The sequence below is a fragment of the Elephantulus edwardii genome, unplaced genomic scaffold (assembly GCF_000299155.1).
Source record: "Elephantulus edwardii isolate Elephantulus edwardi_28Jun2011 unplaced genomic scaffold, EleEdw1.0 scaffold00096, whole genome shotgun sequence".
In the NCBI taxonomy this organism is placed as follows: Eukaryota; Metazoa; Chordata; class Mammalia; order Macroscelidea; family Macroscelididae; genus Elephantulus; species Elephantulus edwardii.
In genome coordinates this window covers 9,335,001-9,360,985 of record NW_006399846.1, presented here as the reverse complement: position 1 = coordinate 9,360,985, position 25,985 = coordinate 9,335,001, and the positions used below count along the sequence as shown (strand labels likewise).

Below are 25,985 nucleotides of genomic sequence, written 5' to 3'. Positions count from 1 at the left end.
CCCCCAGGACACAGGGCCACCTAGGGAGGCTTCCCCTCAGCCCTGAGAGCTGTAGTTCTCAGGATGGCAGTCACCTTTCTCAGATCAATTGCCTTGCAAAAGTGCAGAGCCCTTCTTTTACTTCTGCTGCTGTTACCCTTTGTTTAGCAAACGGTAAACAAAGATGGGAGTGAGAGAGTGGGCATGGAAGGGGAAGGCTCCTCTAGATGGGAGTAAATCTAAGTCATATATATATGTATATTAACCCCACACAGGAGACCTTTGGGTTGGGGTGAGCAGTAAAGGGAGGAGTGGATGGGATGGCCCTCTTCATTTCTTTGGAAAGAAAAGCAGGTGTACTTTGCAAGAACCAGAGTGTCTTCTTCTAAAATATTGCATAAAACACACTCTGCTCTTGAACTCTTTTGCTTCTGTTTCTTTCAGTTTCTCATCACATTGGAATTGGATCTTTTGTAAGATAAAAAAAAAAGACATAAAAAAATTCTATAGTGAGAGAGGCAATAGGAAATGGAGGTGGAAGGAGCCCGGATTCCACTGAAGGGACCAGAACTTAACCTCAGAGCTCATCATCCTCGGCGGTTTCCACCACCCCAGCCCTCTTCCCGGGTCTTCCCTTATTTGTTGTATTTCCACACTAATTCACCTTTCGTGTCTGCTTTCTCCAGGGAGTCCTGTCTCGGAAGCTGTCGGTCCCCGGGGCCTTCACAGGACACTGGACGGGGGCGAGGCCCGCCATGCCTGGCCTGCTGCTGCTGTTCACCGCAGCTGCTCTGCTCTCCAGCTGGGCGCAGCTCTTCGCGGAAGCCAACTCGTGGTGGTGAGTGAGCAGGACTCCAGTCCTCAGGTCCAAGCCCAGACCTCCCTGTTTGGACATTTGAGGTCACTGTATGCTTTGTCATCCCTTTATTTCTAATACTAATGACCTTCTTTCATCCAGAGAAATGAGAGCTCTTTTTCTCTCTCCAGCCCCTAGGGGTAAAGGACACGTCAAGGATAAGGACCAGAACGTCATTTAACTTTCCTCTAATCCTTCACACTCTTTCCCAGACTTCTCTTAATGGATTTTTAGAAATAGCTCTCTTGTTGCTATTGGATCAATAAGAATATTGATGTCTCTGAGGTAGGGGAGTGGGTAGGGAGCAGGTCAGGAAAAGTAGAATGCTTGTTTTAAAAGTCCAGAGACGGGCTGAGAGGTTTGTAGGATCATGTGTGGTCTTCTTTCTTTCCTCTTTCTCATTTTTAATGCAGAGGTCATTGTCCAGTCAACATAGAAATGGCAGGTGATCAGACCACTGTTATTTCGCAAGGTCTGCGCCCCCACTCTCTTTTTCACCCAGATGGCAGATCCACAGGCCTGTTAGCTGACTTACGACTTTGCTGTATCAGATAGATGAGAAGCAAAAGGGAGAGACAACCCCTCCTTCCCTGCGTAGATAAAGAGTGGGTTGGGAGATCTGTGAAGTGAGATACAGAAGTAAGTGTTGTGATATATGTAAATTGGACTCTGTTTTAAAGGCCCACAGAGTTTCTGTTTAAAGGAGTTTATTCTCTCACGTCTTGTACTTGAGTTCACCTCATTGTTACTAAGAACTTATTCATACCTGACCCTCCAATGGGTTTTCGAAGTCTGTAAATTGCATGGGAGGAAATTGCCCAACTTTCTCCTGAGGAACAGCTTATGGATTCGAATCAACTGCCTTTGGCTTTGCAATGCAGCATCTTACTGCACTAGGTTACCGGAGCTTGTTGTACTTGGACTAAACAGAGCTAATTCTGCCACTTGAAGAGGTCTTGTGCCTCCTGTCCAGGTTTGGTGATTTTTTTGCCCTCTGTCTCAGATGAATAGACAGCTCTCGTGGCGTAATCCATAAGGAGTTGCACTAACCCAAAGGTCCCATGCACCTCTCTGGTGGTTCAAATCCACAAGAGACAGATGAGCAGTTTCCTCTTGTGTAGTTTACAGCCTTGGAAACACAACAGAGTGTCAGCTGAGTCAGTTCTGATTCAATGACAGTGAGACCAAGTCAATATTCTGCAACCTCTGTCTCCTTCCCCATCTGTCCCCCACTCTGTCTTTCATGACCCGGTTTAGATTCTGATCATCTCCTCATAACAGCTTTCCTTTTCTCTGCTTGCTGTAAGATATCTTTATTTGGGGACAGTGACTCCAGAATCCCAAGCTCCTGCCATCTCATGTGTCACAGGTACTCATGCTTGATTTCTTCACGGTGTCCCTTAAAGACAGGCACTCTGTCTTACTAATTTTTTTTTCCAAGCCCCAGACACAGAGAGTGTTGGTGAGTGTGTGGCCTGAATGACAGACTGGTGACACAGGTGTATGCTCACCGCAGCCTTTTCGTCTTTCTCTGGCTCACTGTTGTAGGTCACTGGCTATGAACCCGGTGCAGAGACCCGAGATGTTCATCATCGGAGCTCAGCCTGTGTGTAGTCAGCTTCCTGGACTCTCCCCTGGCCAGAGAAAGCTGTGCCAGTTGTACCAGGAGCACATGGCCTACATAGGGGAAGGGGCCAAGACGGGCATCAAGGAGTGCCAGTACCAGTTCCGGCAGAGGCGCTGGAACTGCAGCACCGTGGACAACACGTCAGTCTTTGGGAGAGTAATGCAAATAGGTAAGAGGCTACCAAAACACGACTTGCATTGTAGAACTGTACCAGCCTTGCCAGGGGGCAATTCCACTCTGTCAGGTCTGGCACCTTGTCAACTAAAAGTGCATGAAAGAGCATGTGTTCTGTGACAGGCTTGGAAGTAAGAGGCAAGAAGAGAGAGGCACATAAAAAAAGAGGTGCCTCTGCTAATGCATCAAGCCACATAATGTCCACGCTCCTCCAGCCCTGTTTTCCATCTTTGCCCTGGGTCAGGCTGTCTGTGATTCACTCTGGGAGGGGGTCAGAACATCTGAGTTGAGTTAGTGGATTAGGAAACCCGCCCACCACCACTGCCCTTTGTCTCTCATACATACAACAGGGGCCTTCTTTTAGAACCTTGGCTAGAGAAGCAAAAGCAGCCCTGAATGTCTGTAGGCTTTTTCACTTGGACCCTTGAGAGAGGGAAATTTTGGGCCAAATTGATGATAGCTGTCATTAACCCAACTCAGACCCAGTCCTGGCTTTTTCATTTGAAAGGGGATTGGGAGGGCAGTGGGGGAAGGGGACCACTACAGAGGAAAGATGAGAGGGCCCTGTCTTCCTGGGGTCCTGTCCCCTATCGGCCCTCTCCCACTGCTGGCTTAGGATTCTTTGCTACCCTATTGCTTGGATGGAGGTGTGATCTGGGGTCTAATTGTTTTAGGTCCTTTTGAAATGCAGTCCTCCCCTCCCTGGCAAGAAATTGAGAAATCCGGCCCTATTCTACTGGGTCTTATCCACAGGGCCATAAAAGGAAGGTGTTAGAGCCCTGTGTCTCACATTCTCTCAGAAAAGCTTCCCCACAAAAAGCAAAGCTTCTTGTTGTACCTGAGCCTGGGGCTTCCCCAAAGAGTGTTTTTTAGCATAAAAGGGACTTAAAGGATGTGAGTTCCTCATTAGGAAGGGTCCTCCCACCCACCTAAGTCTTTGCTGATTATTCTAGTCATCTCTCTTTTACCACACCCCCCCACAAGTTAGAGCCCACAGTGAGAATTATGGATGTATTGGTGTGGGGGTGGTAGCATATACTTTAAACCTTGTTCTCTTGCCTCCTTCACTCTCAGTTTGAAGTGTACGAAGGAGAATTTATTCCCAAGACTGCCTTATTGGACCACTTTCCCAAAAGAATGGACACGGGGGTTAGGTGGGGATGTTCATCATTTGTTCATCTCACTGTTATGGAGTCAGAACTGACTCATAGCTAACCCTTTATTGGTTTTCTGAGAAGAGATTGCCCATTTTCCCCCCAGCGAGCCACACTGGTGGATCCCAGTTGCCTTTGGATTAGCAGCGTGGGGTCTGTGGACTACACCACTAGAGCCTCCTTCATAAATGGATTGCGTGTCATAGGTCTGCTGGCAGTTTGTCCCTTGTCAGTTGAAAGCCTTTGTCTGTCTTTTCTGCCCTGATTTGGGTCAGTAAATGAGGATGGCCCTCGTATAGAGAACAGAATGTCTTTCACAAAGGGACTTATATTCATTGGAAGGAACCCTGGTGACATAGTATGTTATATGTTGGACTGCTGACCACAAGGTTGCCTTCAGTGTACAGGAGAAAGATGGACATTCTCTTCCGGTAAAAAATCAGAGACTTAGAAACCCCGTGGAGGGTCACCAGGAGTTGGGTTCAATTGAACAGTAGTAGGTTTGGATTTTTTGATGGGGTTCATCTTCACTGAGAATTAAGTATATGCCAGGGAATCCCTGGGTGGTGCAGATGATTAGTGTACTTGGCTGTTAAATGGAATGCTAGTCATTGAGTCTGCCCAGAGGCACCTCAGAAGAAAGGTCTGGCTTCTTGTGAAAAATCATTCACTGTGCCGACCGAAGGAGCACACTTCTGCCGTGACTCGTGTGGCGTCTCAGGAGTCAGAGGCTTTACAGTGTGTGCCTAATGTGGCTGGAACCTTTTCCTGTGTTATTTTGCTTGAGAAAAGGTTTGAAAACCTGGCTATCCTTTAGGAACAGAGACTTCTCCACTGGGTTCAGGTTGGTATGTGGAGTCCTTTGTGAAAGCTGACCCTCTCAGTCTCTCTGTATCCTTGTGCTGTTACAAAGTAAGACCATGTATTTGCCTTACTTTTACCACTCCTTTATTATTAACTTCCCTGCAGGCTTATGCTCCCGGGGAAGCTGCACTCCACCCTCTTTGTGGGACAGAGTAGCTATCTCCTGGTGAGACATCTTAGTGTATGACTCCCCCCCAGACGCCTTTCCTACTTGACGCGGCTGCAAAAGCCAGCCACCAGAGGGCAGCAGAGCAGCTTAGATAGAAGAAGCCATTGGCACTTTGGGGAGCGTGAAGGTACCTTTCTGCTAGTTACAGGAAAGGGCATGGTATGGTGCTGTCTCCTTGTATTCCTGGTAGAAGGGAACATAAGGACTCTGGTGGTTCCATGGTTGCTGGGTTACTGGTCAATATCCTTGGTTTGAGCTTCAATTCTGAATTTTTTCACGTGCAGATAAGCTCCTCATTTTGCTTTTCCATCCTGAAGTCGTCTCCTGCCTGCTGAGTGGCACTAATACTTTTCCTTGTACCAATGGGGAAACATTTTACTAGTAACCTGGGTTTCTGCTGCCACATCCAGGCAGAGCGACCCACTCCCGGTGCATAGTGCTGCCCTCAACCACCAGAGTCAGAGAAAGTGACTGTTCAAGACAGCTAACATACAGGAGGACAGATGGGGATCCTGGGCCGTATCTATGGGCTAGAAATGTCAGAGCACATCACGTACGGTAGATTATGTTTCGCTGCCAGCACATTGCTTTCCAAGGCATGTGAAGAACCGGGGGCCAATTCTGAGAGGAATGATTCAGCTCTGTAAAGCATGTTTGCTAAAAACTAAAGAATAGTAGAGATCAGACATATGTAGCTTGGAAAAGTGAAAACATAGAAGGCATATTAGTTGTTTTCAAACACTCAAGGGCTGGCTGTCAAGTGGAAAAGGGATTGTCGCTCCAGCAGGCAGAAGTTATAAGGAGCCATATTTCAGCGTAATAGAAGAAAGAGCATCCTGGTGATTAGCATCATTTAAAAAAGATGGGATGGTTTGCCTTGAAAACTCCGCCAGCTTCTCAGAGGAATGTTGTGAAAAGAATGCTTATAGTGGAAGGAATGTAGATCTGGGCTAGGGCTCCTTCCTGCTCCCGGATGCTATGTCAGGGGGGTTGAGGCTGTATTTTAGGAAAAGTTCCCAGATATGAATCATTCAAGTAGTGATGAAGCTTTTCCCCCAGAACCCTTTTGGCTGCCTTACCATCCTGGATACTCACTCCCATCGTCTGGTTCCCCTGGACCACTCCCTGGTCTCTGACTGTAGCTGGGTGTTCAAATATCAGCCCTGATGACTGAGACAAATGTAACTTCCTGCCATCATCCCAGTGTGTCTGGGGTCACTCGTGTTCCACCACTAAGCAGACTCTGACTCTTGGTTGACTGAGGAAAAACTGACTCCCCCAGTGCAATCTGGGTGTTCTGCTTAGGTAATAAAGAAACAGGCCAAGGTGCGAGACCACTCTTAGTTGCAGACTGCTGCGCTCTCCACTGGCCAAATCCCAGCTTCCAACCTTGGAGGCTCAGGAAAAGAGGAAACGGGAGAGCCAGAGAGTTCACCAGGATCAGGACTGAGTCCAGAATTTTTCAAAAAGCTGCTCTCTTCCCTCCACAGCTCACCCACCCATGTGCGTGACCTTTATTATTATGGCATTGTTGAAATGTAACCCATGGTTACCATACAATTCACCCTTTTGTGCAGTTAAGTGGTTTTGTGTGGATCCACAAGGCTGTGTGACCATCACCATCATCTAAATTCTAGACCGTTTTCATCACCACCTGAGGAGACCTCACAGCCAATAGCAGTCACTCTTCATTTGTCTCTTGACCCTAAAAGTCAAAGTCACTGCTATCTAGATGAAACTGAGTCATAGCTAACCCTTCAGTGGGTTATCTGAAATCACCCCAGAGGAGATTGCCTGGCCTTCTCCTTCAGAGCCCCTGGTGGAGTTTAAACAGCAGAGAGGCGCCACCTTTGGGTTGGAATCACAGCTTCCTACAGACTGCATCCACAGAGCTCCTTTCTTTTACCCCCAATTCCTGGAAAGCATCCCGTCTACTTTTTGTCACTGTGGGTTTGCCTAGTCTAGACATTTTTGTATAATGGAGTCATAGAGTACATGATCTTTTGGATCTGCTTTTTTTACCTTTGCAAAATATTTTTAAGGTCTGTGTGTATTGATCCTGTTTATCAGAACTGCATTGTTATTTTTTTTTTCCTGACCAAGTAATGCTTCATTGTTGGCCAGTCCGCCTTTGGGGTTCTCAGTCCTGAGTGGATGGACCTTTGGGTGATTTTTACTCTGGGGCAGTTAGGAGAATGCTGCTGAGGACCTTGTGTATAAGGTGTGTAGGTGTTTGCTTTTATTTCTCTTGGGTGTATGTCTAGGAGCAGAATTACTAGTCAGATGGCAAGTTTGTGTTTAACCTTTAAGAAATTGCCAGAGTGCTGTCCAGTGCAGCTGCATCATTTTGCATTCCACCAGCTGTACGTGAGGGTCCCAGCATCTCCACAGTCTCATTAACTCGCTAGCATCTGTCTTTTGATTTCAGCCATCCTGTTGAGTATGAACAGGGAGCTTGGTAATAAGAAGTTCTGCTGTGAACCCAAAGGCGAGCTGTTCAAATCCATCAGCTGCTCAGCAGGAGAAAGATGGGCAGTCTCCTCCTGGGTCAGCTATGAATATATTTTGACTCCAGTCACAACAACAACATTTGCCATGAAGGGGGTGGCTCATTGTGATACTTATTTGCATTCACCTGTTGGCTAATGAGTATTTTTTTTTATTATTTTTGTGTCCTTGTGTACCATCAAATTGGATCTGACTGGTACAGGAGGAGGTGGCCCCTCCTTCTCCAGCAGAGCATCTGGTGGATTCGAACCACATATCTCTGGGATTGCAGTGCAGTTTCTTGCCACTAGGCCACCAGAGCTCCCCCTGAGTATTATTTTTTTAAGAACATTTTTTATGAAAGTACCACGAATAGCATATGAGGATTGTGTTGTTGGTTTGTGTTGTGTTTTTTTTTTTTTATGTGACTCACTGTAGCAGCGAAGAGATAACATTATTCATATTTTTCAACTAGACACGGAGGGTACACTGGCGGCGCAGGGGGAGCCGGGCTCCTAATCCAAAGGTGGCATCTCTCTGGCACTTTGAATCCACCACCAGCTCAACAGGAGAAAGGGGAGAAGTCCCTTCCTTTGTGATTTACATTACAGCCTCCAGAAAACCCGTTGTAGAGTCAGCTATGAGTTGGTTCTGACAAGAGGGCAATGAGTTCGCATCTGAATTTGAATTACAGGGACCAGACTTAAATATCTGATTGTACAGATACCATTGATGGGATTTCCTGGTGCTCACAGGTTCGAGGGCAGCGTGGGGCCCTGTGAGAGAGGGAAGAGGACAGCGTGGGCTGTTCTGGACAGTGCACGTCTTTCTGGTCCCTGCCTCTGTCTAGCTAGGTGAGGGCATCAATAAAGAAGACAGACGTGTTGTGGCTCATAGAGTGATGAGAAGTTGCATCTGGAAGGAAGAAATCTGAGCTTTGGAGACAAAGTCCTCGTGTTGAGCGCATTGACTCAGCCTCATTCTGTTGGTCCCGTGTGTTCCATAAATTCTGTAATGTCCACTCTCCCCTCCTAGATCTGCCTCCTCGGATCTGTCATCAGTCATGGAAATGCCCTGGAATGGGTCATAGTGTGGGCAACCAGAAGGACACGTTTGATTCTGATTGTCTCATGGGGCAGATGTAACCAGCAGGCAACTTCCAGCTCGTTGTGAAGAGATGTCTCTAACCATTAATTCTATGGGTTGTGGGAGGCAGTGGACAGCATGCCCTTCTCACATTGTTTCAGTCACTGGGATCTAGACAGCAGAGGCTGTGTGGTGTCAGGGTTGGGAGGAGGCAGAGGAGGAAGGACCTGGCGGGAAGGGGCCAGCTGACCTCCTTCACCACGTCTTGTTTCCCTGCAGGTAGCCGGGAGACTGCCTTCACCTATGCAGTGAGTGCTGCGGGCGTGGTCAACGCCATCAGCCGGGCCTGCCGCGAGGGGGAGCTTTCCACATGTGGCTGCAGCCGGACAGCACGTCCCAAGGACCTCCCCAGGGACTGGCTGTGGGGTGGCTGTGGGGACAATGTGGAATACGGCTACCGCTTTGCTAAGGAATTTGTGGATGCCCGGGAGCGGGAGAAGAACTTTGCCAAGGGATCAGAGGAGCAGGGACGCGTGCTCATGAACCTGCAGAACAACGAGGCGGGCCGCAGGGTAAGGTGGACCTCACGCCGGGTCCCAGCGCTCAGTGCTACTGGGCTGTTCCGGCAGAGCTGTGAGCAGTGGCTCCGCCCTCAAGGAGGGAGGTTACTGTGAACACAGAGCTTCTCACCTATATTCACTGACCCAGATGCCCACATATGGACTAATGCATCTCGGAATGCCCTGTATCCCAGTGAATGCAGGTGCTTGTTATTTTTTTTAACTTTATTTGTTACACAGAGTTTACGCAGGACCTTTGTCCCTATACAGCTTTGATAGATGGTTTGAATTGGAGTTCCAGACCTGTGAAGTAGATGAGTTTCTATCTTTATGTTACCAGGTTTATAGTGTGAACAAATCAGACAATTGGAAGTTTAGACTTAAAACCCCGCCTAGGGTTAATGATTTGATAAAGACACAGGTAAAAACCAGAGGTGACTTTTAAGAGCCCTTATGAAACGTATCAAGAAAGCCAGTCAGAAAGGCCATTCACATACTAACAACAAACACACTTCTAGACTAGGTGGTTTTAACATCAGGAGAAGTATGAGACACCCATCTTTTTAAGGCTCAAACAAGCATCTTAGCAGTCTTGAGTAACTTGTGGTACTACCTTCTGGACTGTCAGTCTCAGCAGAGGCAACGATACAGGTTTTGAGGTGAGTTTGGTTAATTGTATATGGAGAATGTGGGTATTATGTAAACAGTAGGCAACAGTCAAGTGCAGACTGAATGGAGGGACATACAGGTCTGTCTGCCCAGAGGAACCTAGGAAGAAAGGCCTGGCAATCTCCTTTGAGAAACCAGCCATTGAAAACTCTAGGCAGTTGTCATGAGTCAGAATCAACTTGATAGTAACTTCTTTTTTTTTTAAATGTCTGACATGCTGAACTTACGACATCAACTTTAGTTTTCCCTTCCTGGTGGCTGGAGAGTGTATTTCTTCTCTGCCTGCAAGAGTCTTATCTGTGAAGACTTCACCTCTGAGCATCCGCTCTGGTTATTCCTTTTTTTTGCTGTCCCTATCCCTGGTGGCCTCTGCCACAGGAAACTACCTGCCTGCTGCAGGAAGCACAGGCTCTTGCTGGTTCAGTATAACCAGTGTTGATAGGGACTGGAGGGGAGGGTGGGTGCATCAGGGTCCCCCCTAGGAAAATCTGAGATCTGAGAGCTCGGGTGGGCTGGGGTGGGTGGAATATCCTTCCTAGCAAACGGCCTGGGAACCTTCAGCCTCTCAGGAAAGAACACAAACTTTTTGCTTGAAATGTTGTCCACACTTGGACCTGTGTTAAGCCAGCCAGGTGGCCTAGGTGAAGTGCTATAGTGAGACCAAAGAATTAATTAAAAAATCAGAACCAAGGGTTAAAAAAAAAGGATAAAAATATGTGCGTATATAACATTTTCCACTTAAACATTTTTTACATTAATGACATGTATCATATTGTGCAGTGACAATCACCATCCACTTAAAATGTGTCCTATCACCCTTAACTGGGAGTTGCCATTTCTTGAGAAGAAATAAGTTCTGAAGTTTGATGTTGACTTGTAAGTGATTTAGTAACAATCTGGAAATAGTTCTAATAAGGTCTTTGTATACCATTTATAAAGGCCCATCTCAGATCAATATCTTTTGTATGAATGGGTTTGGTCGCATGAGGTGCAGGAAGTCAGATGGTGCCAGGGTTAAGCGCCCGGCTGCTAACTGAAAGGTTGTAAATTGGAGCCCATTGGCTGCCCCCTGGGACAAAGATGTGGCAGTCTGGTGGTGTGAAAGATTCCCACCTTGAGAACCAACCCAGTGGGCAGTTTTGCTGTATCTTAGAGGATCAAAATGAGGTAGAATCAGTTCAGTGGCCAACGGATTTGGGTTTTGGTTAGCACAAGGTACATCTGTGAGAATTAAGCTCCTTCACTAGGACAGCATCAAGTCATATTTAGAACTGGTCATTTTGCCCAGTATCTTCGTCCATCCTCATATCCAGAGGCTACTTTTGTTTAGTCAGTATGGGGTCACCTGTGATGATGGGGTGATACGGGGAGTTCTAGCCATTGTTCTGATTTGTGGTTGACTGTATAAGCCAGAGCAGAGCGGCCACAGCCATCCCAGATAATCAACTCGGAGGGGACCTGTGGGGCCCCTTCCTGGGTCCCAGGGATTCATGTCTGTCTCATAGTCCATTAGCCTGAGTCTCTGGTGTCTAGTGTTGCAGAGTGGTGAGAGATTAGTGCAGGGGGTTAAGGGCTTTGCTTTATCACCTAAATATCCAAATTCCCTCCACTTTTCAGGATCCCAGTTCAAATACTACCTATTCCTTAAAATCTCCATGGTGAACAATCCTTTTGCATCTTGGAGAGCGTTATCTGCTATTCTTTCTGCAGCTCTTCTGTCTTGTCCTTTAGGCAAAGGTTCCCAAGGACAGATGCTGAAATCTATTCTTTGTTACAATCTTCCCTGAGATTTACATACAGAACATGGTGGGGAGGGGGAGAAGTTCCCTTGTTCCCTCCTGGTAAAAGGTCAAATTCATGGGAGGCTGTTTTCTGTCTCTGCTCTTCTTTGTGGGATTGTGGCAGATGTTGAGGTGATGGGGGCATTTATTCATCCTAATCTGGGGCCCTCTGGAGAAAAGGAGACAACAGTTTTCCCCCATCTCACTCTCAGTCTTGACCCCACTTCTGCTGGCTCCTCATTTTATTGCCCTTAAGTGTTTGTTTGTTTATTTGTTCTGGGCCCTTATCTGCCAGCACCTTCCCTTCCATCTGTCTCTTCTCACTTACACACCTTCCCAGTCCTCTGTCTGTCTCCCTGTCTTCAGGCCCCCCACTTCCTCCAGTCTCCACACTTCAGTCCACAGCCCTTTATCTCTCCCTTTGCCTCTGTCTGCTCCAGGTTGGGACCTCTTGGCTTCCTCTCCTCCTCACTTTTTATAATCTCCAGTGAACAGGCCTTGGCCATCAGTCACCATCTGAGGCCAGAAGAATTCATTCACCTCCCATGTCTTCACACCTACACAGAGAAGGACTAAACTGGGGCGGGGGGAAGGATTGCACATTCCCTGGATTAATTAAGGTTTTACAGTGACTTTCGTTTTTCAAAGTAGCATACCTGGGATCTGACATCTAGATCATAGAGTAAATCATGCTCTGTGAAAAACATTCCTCGAGCCTTTGAGTCTCCGGCAACTCCATTTTAAGTCCTGATGGCAGGACTAGTTAGTGGGTTGGTATTGTTTTGTCACTCAAGAATTTCTAAGCGTTTTCCAGATAAAAGCTCTCTAAATTCTTCTGTCCTTCTTTTAGTCACCAGACTCATTCACATGATCGGATGTAAGTGGAAGAGGAGCTTAGGAAAGGCTTCATCAGGAGCAAGAGGGAAGATACAGAGCTAAAAATCATTCTGTGCATTGTTTCAGAGAGCAGGAAGGGCCCCCAATTGAGATTCTTTCCCTGTCTCTAAGAGGAGCTTATCTATATTATCACCAGTAAGTAATTTTTAAAAATACAGATAACAGCTCTGCACTGCCTTTGTAATAGAGGTACATGGACTGAAGGCTCCTCTTAAGGGCCCAATGGATTGCCTGCTCTTGGATTTGTTTTGCTGGAATTCTTGTCCTTGCTCCGTGGATTCTTGCTGTGACTCCCCTTCCCCAAATCCCCCTGAGTGTTTGCTCCCACAGATCTTATCCTGTCCCCTCAGTCACTTAGAGGCAGGGTACACAATTTTTGACCTAATGCTTCCTCCTTTCAGCGGCACCAGATGCTTGCTATCCCTCTCTAAGCCAAGGACCATTTCCAGAGGAATGTCAGGCCTGTGCAGACCCGGGAGGATTTGTGCCAGAAGGATAATTACAGGCTCCGACTTTGAAGTGCCTGTTGGAATGGGGTGTCAGTTCCTTTATGCCTTGTGCCTGGAGCTCCCTGGCTAAGTGCTGGTGCTTTTAACCTTGGGGAGGAGCCTTCCTCTTCTCTCCCCTAAGCCTTTCTAAAGCCCCAAGATTGGAGGGCAAAAGCAGAGTCATTCCGATTCCCTCCTGGGTGGCCCTGAACAGGTTATTTAGCATCTCTCAGTCTTTCATTTCCTCACCCTAACATCGCAAGAATAATTTCCTACCAGAAAAAGAGAAAATCAGGAAGCATTTTGCCACCAGTAATATGAGCTGATGATGGTTTAAGCTGTTTCTTGCACCTGCAGTGTTCTCTGCCTCGAGCAGAATAAAGATGCGATCTGGGGGCTCTTGAAAAGAAAGTGAAGAGAAACCCTTGAAAAGAGAGTCCTGACTCAGTTGGTGACAATAGCCGTGGCATAAGGAAGTGTTCTGCAGTGGGCTTGCATTTTTATCCTGCCATCTGCACTTCTGGGCCCGCTGCCAGGGCTGTTTCACACAATGCATCAGTATGTTTTCATTGAAAAGCACTTGGTAAGCAGCTTTCTGGTCTACACCTGCTTTTCAGATTCTGATTTGGGATAACCCAAGTTCAGGTCCCTTCCACACTGGCGTGCTTCAGTGACTTCGGGGGGGGGGGCGGGATTGACTTTCAAATCAGTTGCTCCTGTGGGTCAGGTCTCACTGAGGGCCTCACCCTACTTCCTGTACCCTCACAGCCTTGCACAGGGGGATGTCTAGGGTGCCGGGGTGGAGGAAAGTGGCCTTGCTTACAAATATGATGGGGTTTATGGGTGGCTCCTGATAACTGTGGAGTTAATGACCAATTGGTGAGGGAAGAGGATCCATTAGTTGTTAGTGGATTTGGCAGGATTGGGGGAGAGCTTTTGGCTAACTAGGGCCATGCTATCGGTTTTGGTAATAGGTTTGCAATCCCACTGGGCTTGATTTTTTTTTTTCTAATTTGTGCCTCATAATAGGTACATTTTTCCTGGTTTTCATCTGTTTCTTTGATCAAGACAGACATTTTTTTCTAAGATGGTAAAACTGACACATACTGATTGTAATATTATTTTTTTGAGTGCATAAAGTAGAAAGTACTCCAGATTCTTTCCTTGTAGCTGATTAGACAGTGTTTCATTGTCTCCCCAAACACTGTCTTTTGTTTATAGTTGTGCTCTGGTCAGCTGTCAGTCTGAGGATTCTGGAGAAATATTTTTAAAACTGCCTCCCTTGGCCTAGTGGCAAGAAGCTACACTGCAATCTCAGAGGTGCACAGTTCGAATCCACCAGATGCTCTGCTGGAGAAGGAGGCACAATCTCTTCCTGTACCAGTCAGATCTGATTTGACGGTACACACAAAAAATAATGAAATAAAATTTAAAAAAAAAGCAAACAACTGCCTCCCTCACCTCTGGCTCTTCTGCACTTGGCCTGTTCCCTTCCTCACGTCCTCTCTTCTCCCATCTCTCCCTCAGGCTGTGTATAAGATGGCAGATGTAGCCTGCAAATGCCACGGCGTGTCAGGGTCCTGCAGCCTCAAGACCTGCTGGCTCCAGCTGGCCGAGTTCCGCAAGGTGGGGGACCAGCTGAAGGAGAAGTACGACAGCGCGGCGGCCATGCGCATCACCCGCAAGGGCAAGCTGGAGCTGGTCAACAGCCGCTTCAACCAGCCCACCCCGGAGGACCTGGTCTACGTGGACCCCAGCCCCGACTACTGCCTGCGCAATGAGACCACCGGCTCGCTGGGCACGCAGGGCCGCCTGTGCAATAAGACCTCGGAGGGCATGGACGGCTGTGAGCTCATGTGCTGCGGCCGGGGCTACGACCAGTTCAAGAAGGTCCAGGTGGAGCGCTGCCACTGCAAGTTCCACTGGTGCTGCTTCGTCAAGTGCAAAAAGTGCACGGAGATCGTCGACCAGTACGTCTGCAAATAGCCTGGGAGGCCCTCCCTCAGCTTCCCTCTCTGCCCCTCGGTCTCACAGAAGTCTATATTATATAAATCTATATAAAGATATTTTATATTTGTATAAATAGATGGATGGTAAATAATTAAAAGATGAAAACGGAAAGGAAAAAGCTTATTTAAGAGACGCTGGAGATCTCTGAGGACTGGACTTGGCTGGTCCTCCACTCCCAGTGGGCGGGAGGAAGGGCCTCTTTCTCTCCGTCTGGTGGACACGCTCAGGTTTGTAGGGTCTTGAAAGTGTTTCCTGTCTTCCCCACGAGTGCCTGGAGGAGCGAGGTGGGAGTTAGATGGGGAAGGTGGTTTTGCCCGGGGTGGGTATGGGGCTGCTCCAGGCCCCCAGGCGTTAGGCTGTGAAACCCCACAGAAGGTGGCAGGAACTCACTGCTGTGGTGAAAGTCTTGCCCAGAACACGAATTGGTTCAGCAAGAAGCCAGTGCTTTCTTCTCCCCTCACTCCCATACACACGGCCAGAATCTACGGTGACGTGAATGGCTCCTTGCCTAACATAAGGAGTGGTCTGATGGCCGCTCTGACCGGGTGACCACATCTGAGGAGCCTCGCACCTCTCTGCACTCCCAGGCTTCTCTTTCCAGCAAGAACTCTCCTTCCTCCAGACTTCACAGCTCCTGCCACAAGCTCCCTGCACCAGGGGCCTCGGGTGGGGAGGGGGCGGGCATTTGGCCTGGTGTTTCAGGAAGGACATGGACTGAATATCTGGGCTGCAGAACTCCAGGTGGCTAAACTGTACTGAGTGAACACTGCACTGTCCTCCCACACAGGGACAGGACGCTTGTGCTGCTGCTGCTGTCACTTCCTCCATCAAGGGAGGCCTCTGCACCCGACAGGATGCGATGCTGGGTCAGGCGCAGCTGGCCTGCCTCCGTCTCTTCATCTCTGCCCCAGATGTACAGTTTCTCTATGACATTAAATACCCTTCACCAAGGCTTTTCTCCTTCTCATTTGGACACGTGCTTATCTTTTATGAGTCTCCTTTTAATTATTTTTTTATCTGACCATTAGGGCCCTGTTGCCCAGTGCGTGTGTGCAAGAAAATAAGGAAACAGACATTTGAGAGCTCGAGAGGGACAGGAATCTGATGAGAGTTATGTAAGGTAATGCATGTAAGCCCTCTCCCCAAGGCCCAGCACGAAATGAAGTCACAAATGGGTGGGGCAGATGGTTAAGCACTTGACTCCTAGCAGCTGAAAGGTTGGAAGTTTACATCCACCCCTGGGTAGCTTGGAAGACAGGCCTGGCAATCTGCTTCTGAAAAATCACAGGCAGTCCCTTGAATTGGGGTTACTGTGAGTCAGGATGACTAAAGAACTAAAAACAACAATACTAGGGTTATGAACAAAAGAAAAAGCCGAGATTCCATTTAAACCCCACTTCATAGCCTCTTCTTACCTCCAAGGCTAACCGTGGTGAGCTTCCCAAGGCCTTGCTAAAGCCCTGTGGATGGCATTGTCTCAGCAGCTTCTCAGTGTTGCCATCTCCACATCTGGACCCCAGCATCTGGGGCCAGAGGAGGGAGCAGGTATGGCCCAGGGATGGCTGAGAGATAAGGTAAGGTGAGGCAGGCATGGAGCAGGCTGGAGGAGGGGAGCTGCAAGTGAGTCAAGAACCATAAAAAGACAACAGTTTAATGCTAAAACAGCTTCTTTCTGGGGAAATAATGGGATTAAGGGATTAATTAGGACTATAGTAAGCAAAGAACATTGATTCTGCCATACCTAGAGAGAAACCTTCTGACTTGACATTAAAGACCACCAGCCCTAGGGTTATTTTACCAGGAACTGTTATTCACATTGTTACCCAGATTCCTTTGGTCAACATTTTTTTAAGGTTGGCTGGTCCAGGTTGGAACCATGAAAGAAGTTGATTGGAGCCATGAAAGAAGTTGATTGAAGCCACTTGATCTACAAAAGATCAAAAACCACCTCTGTGGCTTTGTTAGTTGGCATTTAGCCAAATAAATGGGCCAGTCACACAGCTGAACTGTGATACTAAGAGTTTTGCAACACTATTTAGCAAAGCTGCTCTTTCATACACCACTTTTCTAGAAGTTTCATTTAAAGTCAAGAAAAGATAGTTTATTTTGGCGTGCTGCAGAAAAGGAAAAAAGGTAGGTAAAAGAGTGGGAGAATCCAGCAGCCGGCAGGGCAGCTAAATCCTCACTGAGCTAGAAATGTAGAGTTCTTTTCCATCAGATGTTGAAAGTATTTAAGAGCTAAAGTATTTAAGAGCTAAAATTCAATTCATCCTTAGAGACCTTAGGATATTAATAAGTGGCTTGTCCGCTCCCCCAAAAATCACTTCCATGCTCATGAAGGGAGAAGGAGAATCCCTCCTAGGACAGGAGTCATGGAGACTGAAGGGAATATGGGTTGTGTGGTGTGTTTTTTTTCTTGTCTGGAGACCAAGTCACTTATTCAAATACCAGTATTCTTCTTGCACCCACTGACACAGCAGGCTTAGGAAAAAATTCATTTCCTTAGTTCGGTTCATTTCCATAGTTTTAAAAATAGATTGGGATGAAGTTACTTTTTGCCACATGCTGTTGAATCCTGGGAATTGTCTGTGAAGTGACATGTAACGCTGGAGGAATGTGGCTGGAGACTGTGGAGACCAACCTCAGAAATGAGCTGCTGCTGAGACTCATGGGATGTTAGTGCTGGAAGGGAATGTGGCAGAGGGAGCTCCAACTCCGGGGTGTCCAGAGGACGGAGGGCCTCCAAATCTTGAGCGGGTCCCAGTCCTTGACGTGCTTGTAGATGTGCACGATCCTCTCACATTCCAACTCCTGAAATGCCCACTTGCTTTGGAGCAGAATCTGGGACTATCGGTATTGTTCATGAGGGCTAGAGGGGAATTCGCCACTGGTGGTCCCTCTACACTTTGAGCAGATACAGTCTTCAGGGCCATGAATAGATCCACTAAATATCTAAGCTCCATGGGGAGACAGGAAGCCAGGCTGAGTCCCAGCCCAGTGCTCCCGACAGCCCTAAGCAAGACTCCCTCATGTCTGCAATTTATTACAGTCAACATGTTATCATGGAAAGATCAACACACTGGGTGTAACGTCTGGAGCCAGTAAGCCTGCTTGTCATCCCAGGGAATGTTTCAGTTGAAAAGAGGAAGGTGTGCTGACTTAGAGTAGAAGCAATCTCCCCAAGGAGGCTCTGCTTCCCCCATCTCTGGGGGCATGCCTGAAGACCAGTCCCCACATGAGTATAAAAACTTGCTGCCATCTGAGTTGCTGTCAGTTTATGATGTGCTCTATAGCCTTTCTAAGGACCTGAAAGTAGATTACTAAGCATGCCTTCGGAGGTGCCTTTGGTAGAACCTATAACATTTTGGTTTAGCAGTGGATGCTAACTGCACCACTCAGGGACTCCATAGGCTAGCAACATGCTTGGCTATTGCTATGCCTTCCTGATTAAAGTAGGAGAGAAGGTTGTCCGAGTCCAACTAAAAGGCAGCATTCACAAGACAACTAATACATGGGAATATATGGAAGCATTCAGTAGAGCAGGCTGATTATGGAAGCATCTTCAGCAAAGTCTCTCAAGACTGAGTCCTAATTTGGAGAGTTCATTTAGTTGTCAAAAAGCCTTGGTGGAGCAGTGATTAAGCACTCCACTACCAACCCAAAGGTGAGTGGTTGCAACCCACCAGCTGCTGTGTGGGGGAAAAGATGTGACAGTCCCTAAGCTTAGATGTTACAGTGTCTGTAGACTTAAGAACCCACAAGGCCGTTTATCCGTCTGGTGGCACCATGGTGAGTCAGAGTTGGCTTGAGGGCCATGGGGTTTAGTTGTCATCTCTCTGTTGTTTGAGGTAAGAAAAAAAAATTGGTTGTTGCCTTTAAAATTCTGCCCTGCTTCTTCTCTTTTAACCACTAGTGTCTCTTTAAGGACATTCGGAGTTAGCAAGACATCCTGTGGTTGTCTTGCACCACGAAATAGAAACCTAATAGCTACAGTAGCTTATCAAGATAGAAGCCTGTTTCTTGGGCAGAGAGCCACCCTGTTGCCCCACACAAGTGGAAAAATAGCCATTTCCATCTTAAAACGGGCTCTGATGCATTACCAGAGACCACGACACTGGTCATATCTATTTTGAAAGAACCTCTCTCTCTCTGTCTCTGTCTCTCTCTGCACTGGGGCTCATGCACATCCATGACACAGGAATGGATGGTTTTCATTAATTTGGGGGGGAGGTGAGGAGGCACTCAAGGCATGGAATATGTAACAAATTAAAAATAACTGTCACCACTTCTGGCTGAAACACTGCAGAACATAGATTGTCTGGCTTTATTTGAAATCTCTGTCTTTTGATTGGCTAGTGATGACAAGCTGCATCTCTCTCAAAGGAATATTGAGAGGGACCACGTGAGCCGTGGTTGCTAAGTATGATAGTTACATAAGAATCTCGGCATTGTATTTATACTAAAGTGATAAGAAAAGGATGCTTTCATTCCTGGTGTTACGTAAGAGCCATGGACATTATGTATAGTTTGCCTGCATTTGCCTAGAATAAAAAGTGTTGGCCCAGATAAGAGGATCAGACAGCAGGCAATATGGAAGAAGAGTTCCACACACAGTTAACTTTCTGGATGGTTGAGAAGCTCAGACCTTCACCATGTAGGCTGTCCAATCTTTGTTCTCTCCCTCCTGCTGCCTGCCTTTTGCTCCTACCTCTGTTTGCAGCTTCACCAGCAGCAGCAGCAGTGGGAAACGGAACTGCATTTGTTAATTTAGGTGTTGTAAGTAGTTTTGATAAATAACTGGGTGAGGGAGGAGGTGGAATAGGAAGAACAGGAAGAATAGGAATAGGTAGAATAGGATTTAAAAAATTCTCCGCTAATATAATTGATCACTTATGTGTGCCCTATCTACTTCTCCCTGTGATAACAGAAAACAGACTGAAAGCAACTCACAGCCAAAGAAGTAGGAGGAGACACCAGTATCCAAGAAAGAGTGGAAGCCAACACCCCTGCCGCTCAAGGGCAAAAGCTGTCTTCCCCAAGTGTGGAAACCTAGAGGCCTGTAAGCCAGATACCACGAAGGGGCTTCAGCACTAGCAACAAGAAAATATTTGAAAGAAAAGACATTATAGAATAGAGTGACCTCTTCTAATTCAATTTCATTTAAAGCCAAAAGGAATATATTTTTTAAAGTTTTTATTAATCTTAATGAAAGTTTACAGATACTTTAGATTTCCATTCATTCATTTTTCCATTCATTTCACTTTTCTCCCCGCCCAACCTTCCCCACCCCCAGCTCACTCTTCTTTTTGAAAAGTAAAAGAAAAATTACTTCATTGTTATACAATCCCTCTCCCCAAGTCCACGCCACTACGCAACCTTTGTTCTGGACTACTGTCATGACAATAATAACTAATCATATATCCCTTTTAAACAGTTCTCTCCCTCATCTGTTTCAATGCAGTATACAAAATTTATCCCATCTTTCTCAGTTTCCCCCCCCCAACCCTGATGTCAGTCCCATTTTACAACAGTGGCATTATGCAGTATTTATCCTTTTGTGACTGAGATATTTCACTTCAGCATAATGTCCTCCAGGATCACCCATTTTGTATAATATTTCATGAGTTCCTTGTTTTTCAAAGCAGTGTAGTATTTCATTGTGTCACTATACCAGAGCGTCTCTATCCATTTGTTTGTTGATGGGCACTTAGGTTGTTTCCAACTCTTTGCTATTGTGAACAAAGCCGCGATAAACATGGGCATGCATATATCAGCTTGGATGTCAGTTATGGTCTCTTTGGGGTATATTCCCAGTTGCAGAATTGCTGGGTCAAATGGTATTTCTATTTGTAACTTTTTGAGAAAGCGCCATACTGCTTTCCACAGTGGTTGCACCATTTTACACTTCCACCAACAGTGAATAAAGGTTTCAGTTTCTCCACAACCTTGCCAGCATTTGCTGCTTGCTGTTCTGTTAAATTTTGCTATTCTTACTGGGGTGAGATAATATCTCATAGTTGTTTTGAGGAATGTATGTTGTCTTAAGTCTGGCCTTAAATGTTCTAGTAAATGTCCTAAAGCCTACAGTTTGGGCTCAGTTGGGCCAACCAGCTCTTTGGTATCTGATGTTAACAATGCCTCCTTCCAGCACCCTGAGAATATGTAGTTGTTATTATATGCCATCAGGTCAACTTCCACTCATAGTGACACTGTGAATGGATAGGAACGTCGCCCTACCTTGCACAATACAATGCACCAATTGAAGAAAAGAAAGATTTAAAAAAATTATTATTATTGTTTTGTTCCCTGTATGTTCCAGAACCTGAAATAGGGCCTACCACAGAGGACTCACCTGAACTGTTCTCATAAGATGTCGCCTCCCAGGCCACTGTAGTTTGTTCTCTCAGACTTGCAAGTGACAGAAATCCGTTTGAGACAGCTTAAAAGGAAGAAATATTTTAAGGGTTCAGAAGCATCGCATGGTCCTCATGTCTTTGGGAGCTCAGGATCGCCCTCCTACCTCCTTTCTCCTCTGTGGTTGACTTCTCCCTCCCTGCGGGACATCTTCTGCTCCTCCTTGTGGAAAATGTGGCAGCCAGCAGTTTCTGGGTTGTCAGTTTTCAGTTCTGGGCACAGGAAGTAACTGACTCCCCTGATCCTTCTTTCAATCCTTAGGAAGGGACTTCTGGACCAGGGCTCTTCCCAGTACCCCGTGCTTGGCTCTGCAGTTGTTCAGGTCAGCGAAACATTGACTTTAATTCATCGAGGCTGGAGGAGTTGTTTGCATTCTCTCATTTCTCTGCCTGATGGTTAGATCTGGAGAACATGTACTGCAACTTGTTGGTGTGAATGACAATCCCTAAGACTTTGCTCTGGAAATGCAGATCATCTATCCCCTGTGGAATTCTTTATTTGGGGACAAGTCTTGAGACCTTTGTTCTTTGAGCCCACTAATGTAAATAACTTTTGTCATGGAACAAGCATCCATGTGTCTATCTAATGTGACAGAGGGAGTAGAGGTCCTGAGGAAGCAGATGACTAGACTAGCCTAGACTAGATTCACTGATGGCCTCTGAATGTTACTCCATTCTCAGCATATATTGTTTGGTGCCCTTGAGTCAGTTTTAACTCATAGTAACCCCAAATACAGAGTGGAACTAACCCAGGGGTTTTGCAGGCTATAATCTTTATAAAAGCAGACTGTTATCCTACCTCCCCTGAAACCACTGGGTGGGTTCCAACCACCAACATTCTGCTTAGCTTGAGTGCTTCACCATTGTACTACCAAAGCACCCAAGGGATGATCTCTTTATATTAAACTATATTTGAAGGAAAGAGCTCTGGAGCTTAGTGGTAAGGAGTTGCACTGCCAATTCAAAGGCAGGTGGTTAAAATCTACCAGCTGCTCAGTTAGGAGTCAGTTCCTACTTGATGGCACATAACAACAACAACATATTTAAAATGGCCCATAACTCCTGTTAATAATGTTTATAATATCTTTCTTTTGTCAGTATAATTACAGTTATGAACTGCTGACATCATATGTTTCCTAGTTCTTTGAAGTCTCTTGTTGTTATTTACCCTCAAGTTGTCTGCGACTCACAGCGACCCTATGTACAACTTTGAACCCTGCTCTACCCTAAGTCAACCTTATTGTCTCTGACACACTTAGCCCTATAACAGCAGTCATTGAGTTAATCCATTTCATAGAGGGTCTTCCTCTTCTGTGCTGTCACTCCACCCTCCCAAGGATGACGTCCCTCTCAGTCCCAAGCAGGACTGATCTCTCCTTGCAACAGGTCCACTATGTCAGAATCCTTGCCTCTAAGAAGCAGACTGGTTTCACCGTCTCTGGGATGAACCTGTTTGTTCTCCTTGCAGGCCATGGTATATTCAATACTCTTCTCCAGCACCACAGCTCAAAGGCATCAATTATCCTATCATCCCTCGTCATTGTCAATCTTTCTGACACATAGCATGTAATTGCAAAGACCATGGCCTGGATCAGGTGCAACTTAAGTCTCCACACTGACTTCATTGTTCTTCAGTACTTTGGAGATGTCCCTGACAGCAGACTTTTCCAATGCAATTCGTCTTTTAATTTCCTGACTGCTGGTACCAAGAGTGTTGATTGTGGAACCAAGCAAACTAAAACTATTGACAATCTCAGTCTCTTCACCATTTATCATGAAGTCTGACTATACCAAAAAGAGGAAATATCTGAGCAAGTTAAGAATTAGTAAGAATTACTACAGCTCTTGCGGGGCAATGCATTTAAATATATATGTTGTTGTTATGTGCCGTTGAGTCATTTGCGACTCATAGCGACCCTATGTACAACAGCCCCTAAACCCTGCTCTATCCTGTGACAATCGCATCGCCTCTGACACACCCATCCTGATTACCCCAGTCACTGAATCAATCCACCTCATTGAGGGTCTTCCCCTCTTGGCCATCCCTCCACCCTCCCAAGCATGATGGCCCTCTCCAAGGACCTGTCGCTCCTTACAACATGTCCAAAGTATGTCAGATGAAGCCCCAGAATCCTTGCCTCCAAGGAGTAGCTTGGTATAACCCTCTCCAGGATGAATCTGTTTGTTTTCTTGGCAGTCCATGGTACGTTCAATACTCTTCTCCAGCACCACAGCATATGATTTATACATACATACATACATATGTATATGTATAAACCTTATGCGTTTGTGCATATATGTAACAGAATATTTAACATTTGAACCTTTACATGTACATTTAAGTGATATGAATTACACTTAGCATGTTTTTCAGCCATTGTCCCCATATTACACTGTCGTTGCCTGACTCATGGCGACCCCCCACACACAAGAGAATAAAATATGTCCAGCCGCACACCACGGGTTGGTTACAGAAAGGACTCTTGTGCCTCACAGGGTTTTCTCGGGCTAATTTTCAGAAGTGGATCTCCAGGCCTTTATTCTTAGTCTGTCTTAGTTTGAAAGCTCTACGGAAACCTGTTTGTCATCAGAACAGCACAGAAGCCTCCACCGGCAGATGAGTGGTGACTGGCACGTGGAGTGCCATGGCTTGGACTTGAAACTTGATCTTCTGCATTGAAGGTAAGAATTCTACCACTGAAACACGCTTCCCGCCCCCAAGTCCTACCAGTGAGTGCCCTACCAGAAGCTCACTGTCCCCTAAGCGTTGAATCCTCACGTCTTTCTCCATGCTGTGAAGCACACATTTGAAAATTCACATTTGCCCTGTGGGTAGCCCTTTTTCACAAGAGAGTACAAGCAAGCCATCCAATCAGGCTGTGGAGAAGGATGCTCTTGTAAAGTGGGGGGTGGGGAGTGGAGGGGTAATTCCACTCATACATGTAAAATATAGGCATTTTCTTACTTATTTCATTCTTTAAACTGGGGGCATAGGGAGTGAATTTAATTGCTCATCTGAAGAAGAACGTGTCTCGGAGACCCTCGGTGACCCCAGCTTGCCTCAAGAGTGAGGTCTTGGTTGCAGTTCTTCTATTTGGCCACACAGTGGCGCTGTCTTACCAGATCTGACCATATAGGTCCTTGTGTCTTAAATATCCTTTGCCATTTGGTTGGATTCCAATAAAAGCTGGGTAATGGGACTTTGAGGATTGATGACAGAAAACAAGCTGGAGAGCAGTGAAACTGAGTTCTGGATTTTTCATTTGGACAGATAGGTTAAGAAGTAGCTCCATGTTACTTATTTTTTTAAAGATTGAGAGTGTGTATTAAAAAGGAAACTGTAAGAGGAATGCCTTGCTGTGGAAGGGCTAAACTAAGACATCACAAATGACAGTTCCAGCAGGAACTGTGCACTAACTACATTCTTAATGGTGGTTAGGTTTGTTCTCTGCTCCTAAAACGTTTCCAGGCAGCCTACTACTTTGTATGCGCAAAGGTTATCATTTCACAGGTGAGTAATAATTATAATTACCATTTATCAAGTGCCTCCTGTATACCAGTTGCTTTACATATGTTGTATATAATTCTCTCGATACCTCTGCAAGGAAGGAATTGTTATTCATGTGGTACAGATCAAGAAACGAAGACTCAGAGGGGTTAAGTAATGTGTTTTGCCTCACACAGCCAATAATTGGTGTTGACTCCTGAGTGTTTTCTGGTTACTCCTTGAAGTTCTGAGTAATTGAAGAATCTAGTTACCTGAAATAAGAGGCACCTTGCTTCCTTCTCTGCTATGTCTCAAGATGTGTACGATTATCTTCACCATCTTACCACCATGAATTTTGAATGAAAAGAACCACTAGAGAAATCCCATTTGACAGCAGCCCAGGGCAGAGGGAACAATGGGATCCCAAATCTAAAATATCAAAGCTTATAGGACTTTCAACACGGAAAAGTAGGCTGAAAATTAAGGCAGTATATTGATTCTAGTTCAAAGAGGAAACATGATGAGGAGAGGAGTTCGACGCCTGGGACAATGAAACTGAACAGGTAACTTGCCTTCGGCTTTAACTAGAGAGCTGCCTCACAGTGGGCTCATTTCATACCAAAGCCATGGGTCTTTCCTACTCTATCCCTTTTCCATAGATTTACACAAAAGGAAACTATCTTTCCATTGGGTCTGTGGTCTTAAATGATAGTGAAGTTGTCTTTACAATTCAGACCTCCATAAAACAAACCTATTACCATAGAGTCGATCCCAATTGATGGCAACGCTGTGTTGTTATTTTTGTTGTTAGGTGCTGTTGACTATGACTCACGGAGATCTGTGAGTAACAGAGGTGAACCTTGCCCCTTCCTGTGCAGTCCTCATGGTTCCTAATATGCTCAAGCCCATTCTCCTGTCGTCACTGTGTCAATCCATTTGGTTAAGGATCTTCCTCCCTTCCTCTGACCCTCTGCCCTGTGGGACAGTGGCAGTGTCCCTCCCATAGGGTCCTCAAGGCTGTAGACCTTTACACAGGCGCAATACCTCATCTTTCTTCCATGGAGCAGCTGGTGGTTTCAGACTGCCAACCAGTTAGGATGTGGGTGCTTTAACCACTGCACTGCCAGAACTCATGCTACCATTCAGAAGGGCTGTGAAAACATTTAGTGTTTTTTTTTTCCTTTCTTTTTTTTTCCTATAATTATATTTTATTAATTTTCATAAACATTTACAGAGATTTTGGGCTTCCACTCATTCATTGTTGCACTATTCTCTCTACCCTCC

At 46.1% G+C, this 25,985-nt stretch overlaps 1 protein-coding gene across 1 annotated transcript; it reads left to right on the top strand.

Moving 5' to 3' along the window:
* The first annotated feature begins 659 nt into the window (after nucleotides 1–659).
* Nucleotides 660–15,053, top strand: WNT5B (wingless-type MMTV integration site family, member 5B). Its single transcript, XM_006891315.1, has 4 exons — nucleotides 660–817; nucleotides 2,384–2,631; nucleotides 8,676–8,968; nucleotides 14,319–15,053. The coding sequence occupies exons 1-4, from the start codon at nucleotides 735–737 to the stop codon at nucleotides 14,775–14,777; spliced, it is 1,083 nt and encodes a 360-aa protein (XP_006891377.1). The 5' UTR covers nucleotides 660–734; the 3' UTR covers nucleotides 14,778–15,053.
* Nucleotides 15,054–25,985: the final 10,932 nt, after the last annotated feature.

Coding starts and splice junctions, on each gene's coding strand:
- WNT5B (XM_006891315.1), top strand. CDS start 735: ATGCCTGGCCTGCTGCTGCTGTTCACCGCAGCTGCTCTGCTCTCCAGC. Junction 818..2,383: donor GCGGAAGCCAACTCGTGGTG/GTGAGTGAGCAG, acceptor TCACTGTTGTAG/GTCACTGGCTATGAACCCGG. Junction 8,969..14,318: donor ACAACGAGGCGGGCCGCAGG/GTAAGGTGGACC, acceptor TCTCTCCCTCAG/GCTGTGTATAAGATGGCAGA.